This window comes from Scyliorhinus torazame, chromosome 10 (genome assembly GCF_047496885.1).
Source record: "Scyliorhinus torazame isolate Kashiwa2021f chromosome 10, sScyTor2.1, whole genome shotgun sequence".
Classification (NCBI taxonomy): domain Eukaryota; kingdom Metazoa; phylum Chordata; class Chondrichthyes; order Carcharhiniformes; family Scyliorhinidae; genus Scyliorhinus; species Scyliorhinus torazame.
Genome location: NC_092716.1, coordinates 116,586,601 through 116,604,446, shown reverse-complemented (window position 1 = coordinate 116,604,446; position 17,846 = coordinate 116,586,601). Strand labels below are relative to the sequence as shown.

The following is a 17,846-nucleotide window of genomic DNA, read 5'->3' as shown; positions in this document are numbered from 1 at the left end:
GATGGGTTTGGTCGATCTCTTTGAACGTCGGAGCTGCGGCGCTGAGGTAGTGTCCGGTGGTATCCGTGCGGTCGGTGGTGCTGGGTCGCGAGGCGGCATGACTTCCCCCACCGCTTCGGCTAGCTCGAGGCGAAACTGCGGGATGACAGCGGCTGGCACGGAGTAGTAACAGACCGAGGGATCGACGGGAGCAGAGAGGGAGTGGGGTGGAGGCTGCGGGGCGGGGGCGGCAGGGGCCCCAGAGGGGGCCAGGTCCTTGATGGAGACGGTCTCCTCACGCCCGTCGGGGTACGCTATGTACGCGTACTGTGGGTTGGCGTGGAGGAGATGGACTCTCTCCACCAGGGGCTCCGCCTTAGAGGTCCGCACGTGCTTGCGGAGCAGGACGTCTCCCGGGGACAGGAGCCAGGATGGAAGCGATGTCACGGATGCCGATCTCCTGGAGAAGAGAAACATCCGCTCATGAGGGGTAGCATTCGTTGCAGTACACAAAAGAGACCGGATGGAGTGGAGTGCGGCCGGGAGGGCCTCCTGCCAACGGGAGACTGGTAGGCCTTTGGACTTGAGGGCTAGCAGCACGGCCTTCCAAACAGTCGCGTTCTCCCTCTCCACCTGTCCGTTCCCCCGGGGGTTGTAGCTGGTCGTCCTGCTCGAGGCAACGCCCCTGGCGAGCAGGTACCGACGCAGCTCCTCGCTCATGAAGGAGGAGCCCCGGTCACTGTGAACATAATTGGGATAACCGAACAGCATGAAGAGGTCGTGCAACGCTTTGATGACGGTGGCGGAGGTCGTGTCGGGGCAGGGAATGGCGAAGGGGAACCGCGAGTACTCCTCGATGACGTTGAGGAAGTACGTGTTGCGGTTGTGGGTGGGGAGGGGCCCTTTGAAGTCAATGCTGAGACGTTCAAAGGGGCGGGTGGCCTTGATTAGGTGCGCCTTGTCTGGCTTGTAGAATTGCGGCTTGCACTCCGCACAGACTTGGCAGTCCCTAGTCATGGCCTTGACCTCCTCGACTGAGAAGGGTAGGTTGTGGCCCTTGATGTAGTGGTAGAGCCGCCTGACGCCCGGGTGACAGAGGTCATTATGTAGTGCCCGCAGCCGGTCATCCTGTGCGTTGGCACAAGTACTACGGGACAGGGTATCAGGAGGATCATTGAGCTTACCTGGCCGGTATAGGATAGTATAATTGTAGGTGGAGAGTTCGATCCTCCACCGTAATATCTTATCATTTTTGATTTTACCTCGTTGTTTGTTGTCGAACATGACGCAACTGATCGTTGGTCAGTAACGAGGGTAAATGGTTTTCCGGCCAGGTAGTGCCTCCAGTGCCGGATGGCTTCCACTATGGCTTGTGCCTCCTTCTCAACAGAGGAGTGGCTGATCTCGGGGCCTTGGAGTGTGCGGGAAAAGAAGGAGATGGGCCTGCCCGCCTGGTTGAGGGTGGCACCCAGGGCAAAGTCGGAGGCATCGCTCTCAACTTGGAATGGTGCAGACTCGTCTACCGCATGCATGGCGGCTCTGGCGATAGTGGTTTTTAGGAGGTGGAAGGCCTGGCAGGCCTCGGGCGGGAGGGGGAATGAGGGGGAACGGAGGAGGGGTCGGGCCTTGTCAGCGTACTCGGGCACCCACTGGGCATAGTAGGCAAAGAGTCCGAGGCATCGCCTCAGTTCTTTGGGGCAGGTGGGAATAGGGAGTTCGAGAAGGGGGCGCAGACGGTCGGGATCGGGGCCGAGGACACCGTTCTCCACCACGTGGTTGACCATGTCAGATATGCGGGGCAGGGGATACGCATCACGCAGCGTGTACCGGTTGATGGTCTGACTGTAGTCAATGACCATGCGGTGTTTCTAACCAGACTTGACTACCACCACTTGGGCTCGCCAGGGGCTGGTGCTGGGAGCAATGATATTTTCCGAGAGAAGGCGCTTAATCTCCGCTCGAATGAATTGGCGGTCCCCGAAACTGTAACGCCGACTTTTAGTAGCCACGGGCTTGCAGTCGGGGGTGAGATTAGCAAACAGTGAAGGGGGGGGGATCCTGAGCGTGGAGAGACTACAGGTGGGACCCGGGGGGGAATCAGGGAAGAACTGGGGGTTGGAGACCGTGAGGGGGGGGAGGGGGCCGTTAAAACGCAAGGTGAGGCTGCGCAGGTGGCATTGGAAGTCCAGGCCGAGGAGCGCGGGGGCGCAGAGGTGAGGGAGGACCATGAATTTGAAATCCTGGAACACCACGCCGTTCACTGAGAGGGTGACGACGCAGTAGCCCAAAACCTCAGCCGACTGGGAGTTGGAGGCCATGAAAATATGCCTGCGCGTGGGTAGTACCTTGAGGGAGCAGCGGCGCACGGTGTCTGGGTGCAGGAAGCTCTCCGTGCTGCCGCTGTCGAAGAGGCAGGTGACAGTGAAACAGTTTACCTGAACCTCCATGGTGGATCTGGCGAGCTGATGCGGTCGGTCCTGGTCGAGGACGATGGATGCAATGGTGGAGCTGTTGGAGAAGGGTGCCGGATCCGAGGAGCGGCCTGTGGGAGAAGGTGGCAGCGCCCAGGCGTCGTAGGCTGCTGCTGGAGGCCAGGTTGCTGTTGGTGGCTGCATCTCCTTTGTTTGCAGCATTTCGGTCCAGTGCGCAGGACCGGAAGTGACGATCGGCGGTGGACCGGAAGTGACATAATTCGGTGGCGGGGCGGACCCGGAAGCGACGATCGGCGACGGACCGGAAGCGACGATCGGCGACGGACCGGAAGCGACGATCGGCGACGGACCGGAAGCGAAGATCGGCGAACCGGAAGTGACGATCGGCGAACCGGAAGTGGCGATCGGCGAACCGGGAGTGAAGTGAGCCGGGCCGGGGATGATCAAAGATGGCGGCGCCCTTGCGTCGCACATGTTGAACAGCGAGCCGGGAACGGAGGACGGCAGCACCCCGGAGTAGCAGGCCGCGGCGTTGGACCCCGAGGCAGCAGTGGAGCGGCAGACGTTTGCAAAGTGGCCTTTCTTGCCACAGGCTGAACAGGTAGCATCTCTAGCAGGGCAGCGTTTCCTGGGGTGTTTTGCCTGGCCACAAAAGTAACACTGGGGCCCAGGCATTTTTACTGCTGGAGTGGCTGGGTGGGCCGTGACTTGCAGGGGTTGTTGCTGGGAGGTAGCGGCCACGTAGGGAGCGTGGACAGGAGCATAGGAAGTTCGTGCAGGCGTGTAGGACGCATTATTGTCGTAGGCTGCCTGTTGGGCCTCTGCCATAGTGACTGCCGTGTCCAGAGTCAGGGTAGTTTGTGCCAGAAGGAGTTGGCGAATTGGGACGGAAGCGATGCCAGCTACAAAGGCATCAAGCGCCAGGGCCTCAGTGTTCTGCTCAGCGGAGACTGCTGGCGCGTTGCAGGTGAGCGCGAGGGCACGGAGGTCCCGAACGAACATGGATAGGGGTTCACCCGGCTGCTGGTGCCGGGAGGCGAGGCGGTGGCGGGCGTAAATAGAATTAACAGTTCGTGCATACCGGCTTTTGAGCTTCACGATGGCCTCGGCATAGGTCGTTGTTCCCGTGATGAGGTCGAAAAGCACGTAGTCGAGCTGTGAGTACAGGAGATTGAGTCGGTCGGCGTCCGTTTTGGCGAAGGCGGAGGATGCTTCCAGGTAGGCCTCGAAACACCGGAGCCAGCAGTTGAAAAGGTGGTCCGCGCGTGGAGCGTGGGGGTCGAGCGAGAGCTTGTCGGGTTTCAGAGCAGCCTCCATTGTAACTGTAGTGTATTAAATTGATGCACTAAGCGTCAGGAACCACAAAGATATGTGAGACTTTAACTCAGGCTTTAATATACTACATGGGAGGCTTACCCGACACAGACGACCCCAGACAGAATGGGGCCTGTCCCAGAAGAGGTTCTTATACTGACTCCCGGGGGAGTGGCTAAGGCGGAGCTCTCCGTGGCCAGGTCGGGTTACCTACCAGTGACCGAACCTCTGCAGAGTTACAGTGCAATACACAGTATTACAGGGCCACGTTACGCACAACTATTATATACTATGTACAATGGTAGGGAGGTACAGTGGTGTATCACCACAGGGGTTCAGTCAGTAAGGGGGGTCAGTGAGTAAGGGGGTTCAGTGAGTAAGGGGGGTCAGTGAATAAGAGATGTCAGTCAGGGGGATCATTGAGTAAGGGGTGGGCTCAGTGAGTAAGAGGGACACAGTGAGTAAGGGGGCTCAGTGAGAAAGGGGCATCAGTGAGAAAGGGGAGTCAGTGAGTAAGCGGGGTCAGTGAGTCAGGGGCATCAGTGAATAAGAGATGTCAGTCAGTCAGGGGGATCAGTGAGGAAGGGGATCATTGAGTAAGGGTGGGCGATATGAGGAAGGGGGGTCAGTGAATAAGAGATGTCTGTCAGTCAGGGGGATCAGTGAGAAAGGGGGGTCAGTGAGTAAGGGGGTGTCAGGGACTAAGGGTTCATGCAAGGAGTAAAGGGGGGCTCAGTGAGTAAGGGGGCTCAGTGAGTAAGGGGAGTCAGGGAGTACGGAGGGTTAGGGAGTAAGGGGGGGTCAGTGAGTAAGGGAGGCCAGTGAATAAGTGGGGTCAGGGGGGTCAGTGAGTAAGGGGGGGATCAGTGAGTAAGGGGGATCAGTGAGTAAGGGGGGCTCAGTGGGTAAGGGGAGGCTCTGTCAGTAATGGGGATCAGTCAGTAAGGGGGGCTCAGTCAGTAAGGGGGCTCTGTCAGTAAGGGGGTCTCAGTGAGTAAGGGGGCTCAGTGAGTAAGGGGGCTCAGTGAGTAAGGGGGGTCAGTGAGTAAGGGGGATCAGTGAGTAAGGGGGGTCAGTGAGTAAGGGGGATCAGTGAGTAAGGGGGGTCAGTGAGTAAGGGGGATCTGTGAGTAAGGGGGCTCAGTGAGTAAGGGGGATCAGTGAGTAAGGGGGATCAGTGAGTAAGGGGGCTCAGTGAGTAAGGGGAGTTAGTGAATGAGGGGGATCAGTGAGTAAGGGGGCTCAGTGAGTAAGGGGAGTCAGTGAGTAAGGGGGATCAGTGAGTAAGGGGGAGTCAGTGAAGAAGGGGGATCAGTGAGTAAGGGGAGTCAGTGAGTAAGGGGGATCAGTGAGTAAGGGGAGTCAGTGAATAAGGGGGATCAGTGAGTAAGGGGAGTCAGTGAGTAAGGGGGATCAGTGAGTAAGGGGGATCAGTGAGTGGGGCTCATATCCCCCCTCCCCATATCCCCCCCCTCCCCCATATACCCCCCTCCCCCATATCCTCCCCTCCCCATAGCCCCCCTCCCCCATATCCCCCCTCCCCCATATCCCCCCCTCCCCCATATCCCCAAGTGAATCCAGCCCTAACCTTAACCTCTGCAATGCACGCGCAACCGATGGCGTGCATTCATATACCTGCCTAACAGTGTTGCCTTTTACCCCTGCCACCCCCACCCCCCCACAGGGAAGCGCGCACACAACAATAGGGAGCATGTGAGGACTGGAGGAGGCCCTGCTAATGAGAGGCCACTGACCGAACACCAGGAAAGGGCCCTGGAACTGGCTGGTGGACCTGAGGACCGGGAGGTTGCTGATGCAGAGGTCGGGGGCGTAGTAGCAAGTGAGCCACCGACAGCCCGTCCCCATATCCCCCCTCCCCTATATCCCCCTCCCCCGTATCACCTGATCACTGCCTGATGTCTAACCATGCATGCTTCATTGTGTATCGCAGGACCAAACGTCCAGGCACCCATCCCCGCAGATGCAGACCGCCCGCAGGATGCCCCTCGGAGGCCACGGGAGACGGAGAGACCCGGTCCCTCCGGCATGCGACGCCTGCAGGATGCCCCTCGGAGGCCACGGGAGATGGAGAGACCCGCACCCTCCAGCATGCGACGCCCGCAGGATGCCCCTCGGAGACCACGGGAGACGGAGAGACCCGGTCCCTCCGGCATGCGACGCCTGCAGGATGCCCCTCGGAGGCCACGGGAGACAGAGAGACCCGCACGCTCCAGCATGCGACACCCGCAGGATGCCCCTCGGAGACCACGGGAGACGGAGAGACCTGGAGCAACAGGGAGACGACACCCCCGTCACGTGCGGGAGTGACCACTCAGCGATGAGGGGGGCAGCCACAGGCCCCCGTCACATCCGAGCCAGGACACCACTACCCGGGACACCACTACCCAGGACACCACTACCCAGGACACCACTACCCGGGACACCACTACCCAGGACACCACTACCCAGGACACCACTACCCAGGACACCGCTACCCAGGACACCACTACCCGGGACACCACTACCCGGGACACCACTACCCGGGACACCACTACCCGGGACAGCACTACCCAGGAAGACGAAATACCGGACAGTGACTCAGAGTGGATGGGTGGAGACGAACCCCCACCCCAAAGTGCCATGAACTCAGAGTGGGACGAAGAGCACGACACAACGCCACTGCTGTCACCAACACCCTCCACCATCGCAGAAACACTCACCTCGGTTGGGCATTTTAGTGATGAGGCGTCTGGTACACGCACTGGTGCGCACAACACAGCCGTCCCGGTACAGCAGGTGGAGGTAGGAGCAGCAGAGGGGCCGGCCGGTCGGAGGGCAGCCCAGCCCAAGCGAACATCTGCCGCCCAGATGGATCCCGGGTTCCTGGAGTTACCACACCCACACATAGATCCGATGCAACCACCGACCCGGAGACAAGCGAAGAGGGTGACGGACGGCTTGCGGCGGCTGCGGTCGCAGGTGGAGGAGTCCACCCGCATCCAGGAGCTGGAAGTGGTGCCGGTCATGCGTGCCACCCAGGCCGACACCGCACGGGTGGCGTCCGCGGTGGAGGCAATGGGTGCGACGGTGTCAGACATGGGGAACGGTTTGCGAGGCCTGGGGCTTTCCGTGCAGGCGGCGTCTGTGGCCCAGGAAATGGCTGCCCTCTCACAGGAGGCCATGAGCCAGTGCCAGCGCCAGATGGCAGAGGCGCTCAACGCCATAGCCCAGTCTCAGCAGGCCATGGCCCAGTCTCAGCAGGCCATGGCCCAGTCTCTGCAGTCCATGGCCCAGTCTCAGCAGGCCATGGCCCAGTCTCTGCAGGCCATCGCTGAGGGCATCGGCGCCAGTGGCCATGTGCGAGCCGGCGTCGCACTGTCACAGACAGGGTTTGCCAACCCCCTGAGCTCCATGGCTGCAAACCTGCAGACCCCTGTCGATACCAGCACGGGCTTCCAGGACTGGCAGCGCCAGATGTCGGGGGGGCGTCGGATGGCCAGTCCGTTCGCATCCCCCACCAATGTAGAGGCCTGGGGGCCATCGGGCACCCCGAGGGAGGAGGAGGTGGTGTGGTCCGTCCCGGCTCCCTCTGTAGGGGAGGTCCCGGTACACCGCGACACCTCGGACTCCCCCCCCTTCCGTCCCAGGTGCATCGGGTGGGCAACGGGCAGGACAGGCTGGCAGCTCGCCATCCCAGTTGCCCGGGCCGCAGCCTGGCCCATCTAGGCCAGGACGCCCCAGGAAACGGCCGCCAAAGGGATCCAGTGTCAGAGGGCAGGAATCACAGGAGTCCACCTCCAGTTCTGCTGTACCGTCTGGGGAACCACGTAGACGTAGTCAAAGGGCCCGTAAGGCCAAACAATTAGACACTGAGTAAGTTGGCACGGTTGCAGGGCACAGATGAGTTTTAGGGGCTAGGGCACGTGCATGAACTCCTTTGGTTATTAAAGTCAATGTTACACCTACAGAAGCTGCCTTTGTGCTCTGTCCAAAGTGTGTGGGGGTGTCATGTACGTTGAGCACAAGTGTGTGTGTGAGGGGTGGTCTTACTTCAGCCCCAGGTGAGTCTGCCCCCTTCCCCCTGGGCCGCCATCAACATCCCCCGGGCAGAAGACGGGACCGTGCGCTGCAGTGTCACAGCCGCATGCAGGGATGGTCCGGGTGGATGGTGGTACTGTGACCATGGGTCAGACATAGTCCAACGATGTAGAGCCAGGAGCTCACCGCAGGGCGGGTTGTCATCATCCTCCATGGCCTGCGATAGACACGCGTCCACCCGCAACTGTGTGAGCCCGGCCCGTTGTGCCGCAGGTGGATCGGCAATGGGGGGGGGGGGGGGTGTTGTGCATGCGGGTGGGGTGGGTGGGGTTGGGGAGGGGGGTGAGGGTGCTGGGTGGGTGGATGGGTGGGGGGCGTGGGTGGTCGGCTGTTGCCATGGTGTGCTGTCTGTGGCCATACTACCCGATTCCCACGCCCATCTAGTCAGTGAAGCGGGCGTCTATCAGTCTGTCCCGTTGCCGCTGGGCCAGCCGGTAACGGTGGACAGCCACCCGCCTGTGTCTACCCCGTCTGCCCTGACCATTACCCCCATCCCCCTCATCTGGGGAGGACTGCGCCTCTTCCTGCTGCTCCTCCACTCCGCCCTCCTCTGTCTGCGGCACATCGCCCCTCTGTTGGGCTATGTTGTGCAGGACGCAGCACACCACAATGATGCGGCCGACCCTATCTGACCGATACTGGAGGGCGCCCCCAGAGAGGTCCAGGCACCTGAAACGCATCTTCAGCACGCCAAAGCACCTCTCTATCACTCCCCTTGTCGCTACATGGGCATCATTGTAGCGGTTCTCCGCCTCATTGCGTGGCCTCCGTATAGGCGTCATCAGCCACGATCGCCCAGCAACCAGCCCCTCAGCCGGGGATGGCGTCCCTCGTACATGCCGGGGATGGATGACCGCGACAACACGAATGAGTCATGTACACTGCCTGGGTGACGGGCGCAGCCGTGCAGGTTCATCGAATAGGTCCCCTTCCTATTAGTGAACACGGCCCTGTTATCTGCAGGTGGCCGCACGGCGACGTGCATCCCATCGATCGCGCCCTGGACCATGGGGAACCCGGCCACGGCAGAGAAGCCCACGGCCCGGGCACCTTGGCTGGCCCGGTCCACGGGGAAGCGGATGTAGCGGTGCGCCATGGCATATAGGGCATCTGTCACTGCCCGGATGCACCGGTGCACCGATGTCTGCGATATGCCGGACAGGTCCCCACTCGGTGCCTGGAATGACCCCGTTGCATAAAAGTTCAGGGCCACCGTAACCTTGACGGACACGGGGAGAGGGTGTCCCCCGCCAGTGCCACGCGGTGACAGGTGTGCCAGCAGCTGGCAGATGTGTGCCACGGTTTCCCGGCTCATCCGGAGTCTCCTCCTGCAGTCCCGGTCCGTGAGGTCCTGGTATGACTGCCTGGGCCGGTACACACGGGGCGCCCTCGGGTGCCTCCGTTTCCGTGGGGCCGCGACGTCCTCCTCCCCCTCCTCGTCCTGTCGGTCGGGTGTCCCTCCAGCCTGGGCGGCTGCCGCCTGCCCCTCTGCAGCAGCCTGCGCCGCCTCTCTGGCACGCTCCTCCTCCTCCTCCTCCTCCTCCTCCTCCTCATCCAGGGCAACATAGACATGAGCGGCTGCCGCCACGGCGGCCAGCATCGCTGGATGATCTGAAAACATGATGGCCTGGTGGGGGGAGGGGAACGACGACATGTCATCATTGCCCATATCCCCTCCTCCCCCCAGCCAGGTGGCATGGACCGCATGGGTCCAACTGTTGGAGGCTGGCACCTGGCCAGGTGGACCAACTCACTTGCCCTCCCATCCCCCTCCCCAGCAGGGACCCCCCCCCCCCCCAACCTCCACCCCGGCATGGACACCCCCCCCCCAACCTCCACCCCGGCACGGACACCCCCATCCCCCTCCCCGGCACGGACCCCCCCCCAACCTCCACCCCGGCACGGACCCCCCCCCCCCAACCTCCACCCCGGCACGGACACCCCCATCCCCCTCCCCGGCACAGACACCCCCCCAACCTCCACCCCGGCACGGACACCCCCCCCAACCTCCACCCCGGCACGGACCCCCCCCCAACCTCCACCCCGGCACGGGCACCCACATCCCCCTCCCCGGCACGGACACCTCCCCCAACCTCCACCCCGGCACGGACCCCCCCCCAACCTCCACCCCGGCACGGGCACCCACATCCCCCTCCCCGGCACGGACACCCCCCCAACCTCCACCCCGGCACGGACCCCCCCCCCCATCCCCCTCCCCGGCACGGACACCCCCCCAACCTCCACCCCGGCACGGACCCCCCCCCCCAACATCCACCCCGGCACGGACACCCCCATCCCCCTCCCCGGCACGGACCCCCCCCCAACCTCCACCCCGGCACGGACACCCCCCCCCAACCTCCACCCCGGCACGGACCCCCCCCCCCCCAACCTCCACCCCGGCACGGACACCCCCATCCTCCTCCCCGGCACGGACACCCCCATCCCCCTCCCCGGCACGGACCCCCCCCCCCCCCGACCTCCACCCCGGCACGGACACCCCCATCCCCCTCCCCGGCACGGACCCCCTCCCGGCACTCCCCCGGAGCCCAGCCTACTCTAACCACCCCCCCCCCCCGCTGCACACACACACACACAACCCGAGACACACCTCTCCCCACACATTCAGACTGCGGCCACGCCATCGCCTGCCCAGAGCCAACCCCCCAGGCCGTCACTCACCTCCACGCTGGTCGGCGTGAACCTGGAGCACAGGGTCACGCCGATGAAAAGGAGGTTTAATTTACGTCGACGTGAACGGTCATCACGTCGACAGGACTTCGGCCCATCCGGAAGGGAGAATATCGGCAGGCCGAAAATCGGCTGCCTTGCGCAGACCCGTGACATTCTCCGCGGCAGCAGCGCCAGTAACGCCCCGCCGACTTTTCTCCCATTCGGAGACTTCGGCAACTAGTGGGGGCGGGATTCACGGCGGCCAACGGCCATTCTCCGACCCACTGGGGGGTCGGAGAATGACGCCCCTTGTCTCACTCAGTACTGAGCAGAGTATTAATTGGTTACAATTCAGCCACGCAGTAAATGCGGTTGAAAGAAATGGCAGGGGTGGCATTCCTGCTCAGCGAGATTCGGCATATGTCATAAACCCAATGTGCAGCATTCCCTCGTTCAGCCTTCCGCAGGCGAGCATCTCCTTTTCCAATATATCACCCAGCCTCCTCTGGCCAAGGAGCATATGAAGGCAATTACTATGGAGCTGTGGCAATACCAGAATCACCAGGTGTCATGGATCCCCTCTGTTGAAACCATGTCGACAATGGAAGAAGACAACAAAAAAAAACAGGAGCAAGCAAATGGCTGGAAGGAGGAAGAGGGGCAAAGAAGAATGATGAACAAACTTGGCCTTTCCCTGTGGCAGCAACGGGGACAAATTCACATATATACAGCAGTAACAACATTGAACCCAGGCAATAAATTTCCACTGTTGGCAGACACTGGGAGTGACACTCAACAAAGATGTCCATCACCACACCAAGGCCTTTCAGAGCTGGTCATGCTGCTCACAAATCAGTGGAAGGGAAGGCAATTGTCCGACTTACCACACAGTTCCTTGGTGTCCACATGACTTCAGCGAACAGAAGAGGAGATAGAAGACAGACAGAAAAACAGACAGGAGAGAGAAAGGCACTTAATTACTCCAAGGAACGACAGACAGACAAATCAACTTTTAGCTCGATGCACAGAATATCACAATCTGATTTCAGACTCAAATACCAAAAGTGAAAGATTACAGTCAATCCTCGGCAGGCAATTTCTTTCCTAATTCCTACTCCTTCCCCCTTCATTCCCATTTGAATTCTGTCAGGTAAAGGGCAAAGTTTAAGCAGCTCACAAAACAGGGCAGAGTGGTAACGATTCCACAGCCATCCAGCTCGATGTATAAATATGTACAATGTCTTTCAAGTCGTTACCATAGTGACAGTGCTATTTTAAGCAATAGGTTACTGTACTGGAAGCAAACCTGATTTTCTGCAGAACATTGTCCTGGGTTTTAAAGAAGGACATCAGGAGTCTCTGAACCTGGCAGGCAGCATATTTATCACAGCTGTGAGAATGTGGAGGTGTACTGTCCTGTTTAAAGACTCGAGGTCTAAAACTCCATCATACTTGCATCCTGGTGTGACCCTGGGCAGGAGCACTGGACATTTGTCCACCGGATGCAGCCAGTGAGCTGATGGAATCCACCGTAGACATGAGGTTACGATCCCGGCTCACGATGAGACCGTGAAGAGAAGGGAAAAGCAATTGTTGACCGACAGTGGCCTGTGGATTTGGCAAGGAGCCGGGAGAGCACGCCTACTCCTTCTGGCTCCAGTACAGGATAAATAACAAAATAAAACCTTGCCTTTCAGAGGTGCCCTCCCTGGACCTCATCTGGCTGCCAAGTAGTCTCATGTCTGAATCAGAACTTTCTAGCCTCAAGTTCCATGACATTGTTTCAACACAGAAACTGGTGACACTCCCAGTGCAGTACTGAGGGAGCACGGAGCTGTTAGATACTCTGCCTCATGGTTGACATATTAAACCAAGATTTCCTTCTCAGCTGGAAGCAAAGTATCTCTTGGCACTAGAGATATTTTGTAGTTGAGCAAGTGGTGGTGTCCTAATGACCTGGCCAATAACTACCCCTCAATCAATAGCACTAAAACAGATAAATTGGGCATTATCACATTGCCCTTTCTGGGATTTTGCGATGCCCAGGTTGATTACAGTGACTGCACTTCACTGGGGCACCTTGACAAAGGAGCTAAATAAATGCAAGTCTTTCTTTCTTGGGGAAAGTCGTTCTGCAAGATGCTGAAGATTAAAACCGGATAAAAATTACAACTGATCCAAGTTCATTAGTTTCCTATTTGATTTCTTCAGTTCTAAATATCTGTATTGTTAAACAATTAATAAGTCAGGATATGCTGAGTATATATATGTATATATACAAACAGAGGCAGACTTACACTTTTGGGGGCCCTGCGCTCTCCCTCTTTGCAGGGGTCCCACATCATGCCCCATTCCCTGGTGATGTGGCGGCCTGTCCCCAATGGTGTTGAGCTCCACTCCAATGACATTGAGCCCTGCCCCCAATAACATCAACTCCCTCCCACAAGGGCATTTAGCCGCACCCACAATGACATCTCTGCTCACCTCTTGCTCGGGTGGCCAGGCCTCGAGCCTCAACGACCGTGTGTTTTCCTGGATGGCTGCCGCTGCTGACTATTTGGCCTGGCCTCTGCTTTCTCGCCACCCAGTCCGGTTGCTGCCCAGCCCAGTCTTCTTACTCTCATCCTTGCCTGGCTGGACTCTGGCTCTGGCTGAGTCACCCCGCTCCCGCTGGCCGCTGCTCTCCAATTCCCTGAGAAACAACGCTGCCGCTTGCCTGGCCATTTTCGCACCTCGTGACTGCTGCTCTGCTCAGCTCTCACTCAGGTGGCTGGGTTTCAAGGAATGTGTGTGCTGCTGGCTGGTTGCTGCTGGCCATCTGGCAGCCTTTGTTCTTTATGGTTGGTTGGTTGGTTGTCCCCCCCACCCTCCTTCATCAGTGCTGGCCTGGAGTCGCCCTGCTGCTTCGCTCAGCAGCAGATGGCATGCACCTCCTCCTCGCCTGGCTGTACGTTTCGCAGGCTCATACACCGACATTAAGTCAGCGATCTCACTTTTGCCTCAGCTGCCCACCAGACTGAATCCAAAGAACCATAGAATTTGCAGTGCAGAAGGAGGTCTTTCGGCCCATCGAGTCTGCACCGGCCCATGGAAAGCGCACCCTACCTAAGCCCATACCTCCACCCTATCCCCACACCTCCACCCTATCACCGTAACCCCACCTTTATTGGACACCAAGGGTAATTTAGCATAGCCAATCCACCTAACTTGCACATCTTTGGACTGTGGGAGGAAACCGGAGCATCTGGAGGAAACGCACGCAAACACGGGGAGAACGTCCAGACTCCGCACAGACAGTAACCCAAGCTGGGAATCGAACCTGGGACCCTGGAGCTGTGAAGCAACTGTGCTAACCACTGTGCTACCGTGCTGCCCAAATACCAGAAACCTGGCTGCTGCTTTGCATCTTTACTCAGTGAAAGTTCAGGAACATCACACCAATTCAGGAGATCCATGTCTGAATTGTTCTAAGTCTCCACCACCTCTCAGTGTCTGGCAAACTTTTCCAACTCGAAAGGGAAGTCAGCCAATCACAGCCTGATGTTCTGTGTTGCCTCTGATAGGCTCAAGAAATTCAAATGAGCCTATCAGCAACTTTAGAGCTATCAAAGCTCTGATTGGTGGCCCCATGGTGTCCCAACCAATTGGCTGGGGCCCTCTGCTGCAGCGCTATGTTTGTCAATGAAAGTCCACCTCTGTATACAAACAGAGAGAGAGAGCTGGAGAGCAATAAATCAGACTTACAGTCAGAAGAGGATTTCAGTTTGAATCTATGAATTCATAAATCCAACATAGAATCATAGAATTTACAGTGCAGAAGGAGGCCATTCGGCCATCGAGTCGGCACCGGCTCTTGGAAAGAGCACCCTACCCAACGTCAACACCTCCACAACCCAGTAACCCCACCCAACACTAAGGGCAATTTTGGACACTAAGGGCAATTTATCATGGCCAATCCACCTAACTTGCACATCTTTGGACTGTGGGAGGAAACTGGAGCACCCGGAGGAAACCCACGCTCACACGGGGAGGATGTGCAGACTCCGCACAGACAGTGACCCAAGCCGGGCATCGAACCTGGGACCCTGGAGCTGTGAAGCAATTGTGCTAACCACTATGCTACCGTGCTGCCCTTGTATATAAACTCACAGAGCAACTTCCGGGCTGACAATCAGCCTTATAGCTAAAATAGAGAGATTTCAATTCAGTGCTCAGTGACAGTGAGATTAAAATTTCAGAGATTTCAGAGAATTGTGCGATCAGAGAGAAAAACAGCACACTCATGAGGTACAGTCAGAGAACACGAGTGAGAGAGAAAAGAGGGAGACAGAATGGAGCAGGGTCAGGAGGTACAGACAGGGAAAGACTGGGAAGGGAATGAGGAAGGCTCCAGTCAGATTGGTATTGTCCTATCCCAGGACAGATACACCATGAGGTTAGATACCGAGTAAAGCTCCTTCCACACTGTCACCATCAAACACTCACAAGACAGGTACAGCACACGGTTAGATACAGTAAAGCTCCCTCCACACTGTCCCCATCAAACACTCCCAGGACAGGTACAGTACAGGGTTAGATACAGAGAAAAGCTCCACCCACACTGTTCCCATCTAACTCTCCCAGGACAGGTACAGCACAGGGTTAGAAACAGTAAAGCTCCCTCCCCACTATCCCCATCAAACACTCCCAGGACAGGTACAGCATGGGATTAGATACAGAGTAAAGCTCCCTCTACACTGTCCCCATCAAACACACACAGGACAGGTACAGCACAGGGTTAGATACAGAGTAAAGCTCCCTCTACACTGTCCCCATCAAACACTCCCAGGACAGGTACAGCACAGGATTAGAAACAGTAAAGCTCCCTCTACACTGTCCCCTTCAAACTCTCCCAGGACAGATATAACATGGGGTTAGATACAGAGTAAAGCTCCCTCTACACTGTCCCCATCAAACACTCCCAGGACAGGTACAGCACAAGATTAGAAACAGTAAAGCTCCCTCTACACTGTCCCCATCTAACACTCCCAGGACAGGCACAGCACGGGGTTAGATACAGTAAAAGTCCCTCTACACTGTCCCCATCACACATTCTTCATTCAGCACACAGTTTAATCCAAAGTAAAGTTCCCTCTGCACTGCCATGTTAACATGTCTCAACCAAACCCCCTTTTCAACTAATGGAGACGTTTGTAAAACCCTATGTTTCGAAATTATGTTAACCTTCATTCTGTAAATGTCTGCCATGTGGCACAATGTTGAACGCCCACTCATTCTTTGCAGAATAACCCGTCCGACGCAGAGTTTGAGCTGAAGTGGAATTCCAATGTGTATGCTCAGTGTGTTTATTGGTGTGACAAAGACAGTGAAGTTTGGGCTGTGTTCAGTTAGCTCGCAAGGTGCAGACTGGGCACAGAACATAAGCAGCTCGCAGCAGCTGCAGTCAGGTATAAAACATGAGAACTAATAGGATGTGGGTGGTGTGATTGTTGATTCGAACAGACATGCTTCAACATTGGTGGGAATTGGAGGCACTCACTGCTGTCTTCTTCAGCCAGCCCTGGACTCAGATGGTCTTGGCTCACGTATGTCAGGGGCGGGTGAAGTTCAGAGCCCTGAAATATGTTATTCTTCCTCAGTATCAGTGGGATCGTCTTCCCATCTGTTGGGCCTGGATTGGGAGCCAAGGTCCGAGAAGTAAGAGCCCTGACCACACAGACTATTGATCATGATGGATGGTAATATGTAACTGTCATGGAGACTGAGAGCAGGATGAGATGCCGTCTTTAATTCACTCAACACATTCAAAAGTGTTTCACCATGTTGTCATGATTGTAAAACATCAAACATTATGTGACGGTGGACAATTAGACAACTAACTGGGGCATGGGACTCACCAAACCCCTACCTCAATGAAAGTGAAGTCTAGCAGTATCAGTGTACATGATGTGTTTAAAGTGATTGCAATCTTCTTCAACCAGGCACGGACAATCCATCTCCTCCAAAGGTTGCCACAATCTCAAAAGTCAGTCAGTCAATTTGATTTACTCTACCAGATATCAAGGCAGGGCTGAACATGATGCAGAAAAGGCTATGTTACTGAAGACCTGTTGTCTCCAGTACAGATGTTCCAGTACAGCTACACGCTGCATGTACCCGACAATGAGGAAAATACACCCACGCTTGTCCTGTCTGTAAAAAAGACAAGACAAATATCAAGCCAAATACAGTCCAGCCAATAACTATCCAGTCAATCTATTCTCAAATGTCAGCAGAGTGACAGGAGGTATCATTGACAGTTCTATCAAGCTGCACTTACGCAGCAATAATTTACTCACCAATGCTCAGTTTGAATTCTGCCAGACCTCATTACAGCCTCGGTCAAAACATGCTGGTCCCCAGCATCAAAGATGTCAGTCTCAAGCCAATTTAATTCACTCCACATGATATCAATAAACAGCTGAAGGCACTGGATGCTGCAAAGGCTATGGACCCTGAGAAATTCCGGCAATAGTACTGAAGACTTGTGCTCCAGAACTTGCCATGCCCCTAGCTAAGCTGTTCCAGTCCAGCTACATCACTGGCATTTACCCGGCAATGTGGAAAATTGCCCAGGTGTGTACACAAGAAATAGGTCAAATCAAACCCGGCCAATTACCGCCCCATCAGTCTACTTTCCATCTTCGGTAAATTGATGGAAGGAGTCATGAACAGCACTATAAAGTGGCACTTACTTAGCAATAATCTGCTCACTAATGTTCAGTGTGGGTTCCGCAAGGGTCACTCAGCTCCTGATCCCATTGGTTCAGTCATGGGCAAAAGAGCTGAACTGCAGACGTGAGGTGAGAGTGACTGCCCTTAAAATTAAGGCAGCATTGGAGTAGCATCAAGGAGCCCCAACAAAACTGGTGTCAATGGGAATCCGGGGGGAAATTCTCCACTGGCTGGAGTCATACCTACCACAAAGAAAGATGATTGTGGTATATATTTATTTACATAGACTTTACAGTGCAGAAGGAGGCCATTCGGCCCATTGAGTCTGCACCGGCTCTTGGAAAGAGCACCCCATCCAAGGTCAACACCTCCACCCTATCCCCATAACCCAGTAACCCCACCCAACACCAAGGGCAATTTTGGACACTAAGGGCAATTTATCATGGTCAATCCACCTAACCTGCACACCTTTGGACTGTGGGAGGAAACTGGAGCACCTGGAGGAAACTCACGCACACACGGGAAGGATGTGCAGACTCCGCACAGACAGTGACCCAAGCCGGAATCGAACCTGGGACCCTGGAGCTGTGAAGCAATTGTGCTATCCACAATGCTAACGGCCTGCCCCTAGTTGGAGGT

At 56.8% G+C, this 17,846-nt stretch overlaps 1 protein-coding gene across 2 annotated transcripts in view; it reads right to left on the bottom strand.

Annotated features, from left to right (window-relative positions):
- necab2 (N-terminal EF-hand calcium binding protein 2) overlaps positions 1–17,846 on the bottom strand; it is a 384,124-nt gene that overhangs the window by 237,582 nt on the left and 128,696 nt on the right. For both annotated transcript variants that reach the window (XM_072518659.1, XM_072518658.1), the window contains exon 4: positions 11,378–11,403. In XM_072518659.1, the coding sequence (XP_072374760.1) occupies positions 11,378–11,403 (26 nt within the window). The remainder of the gene's footprint in view (positions 1–11,377; positions 11,404–17,846) is intronic.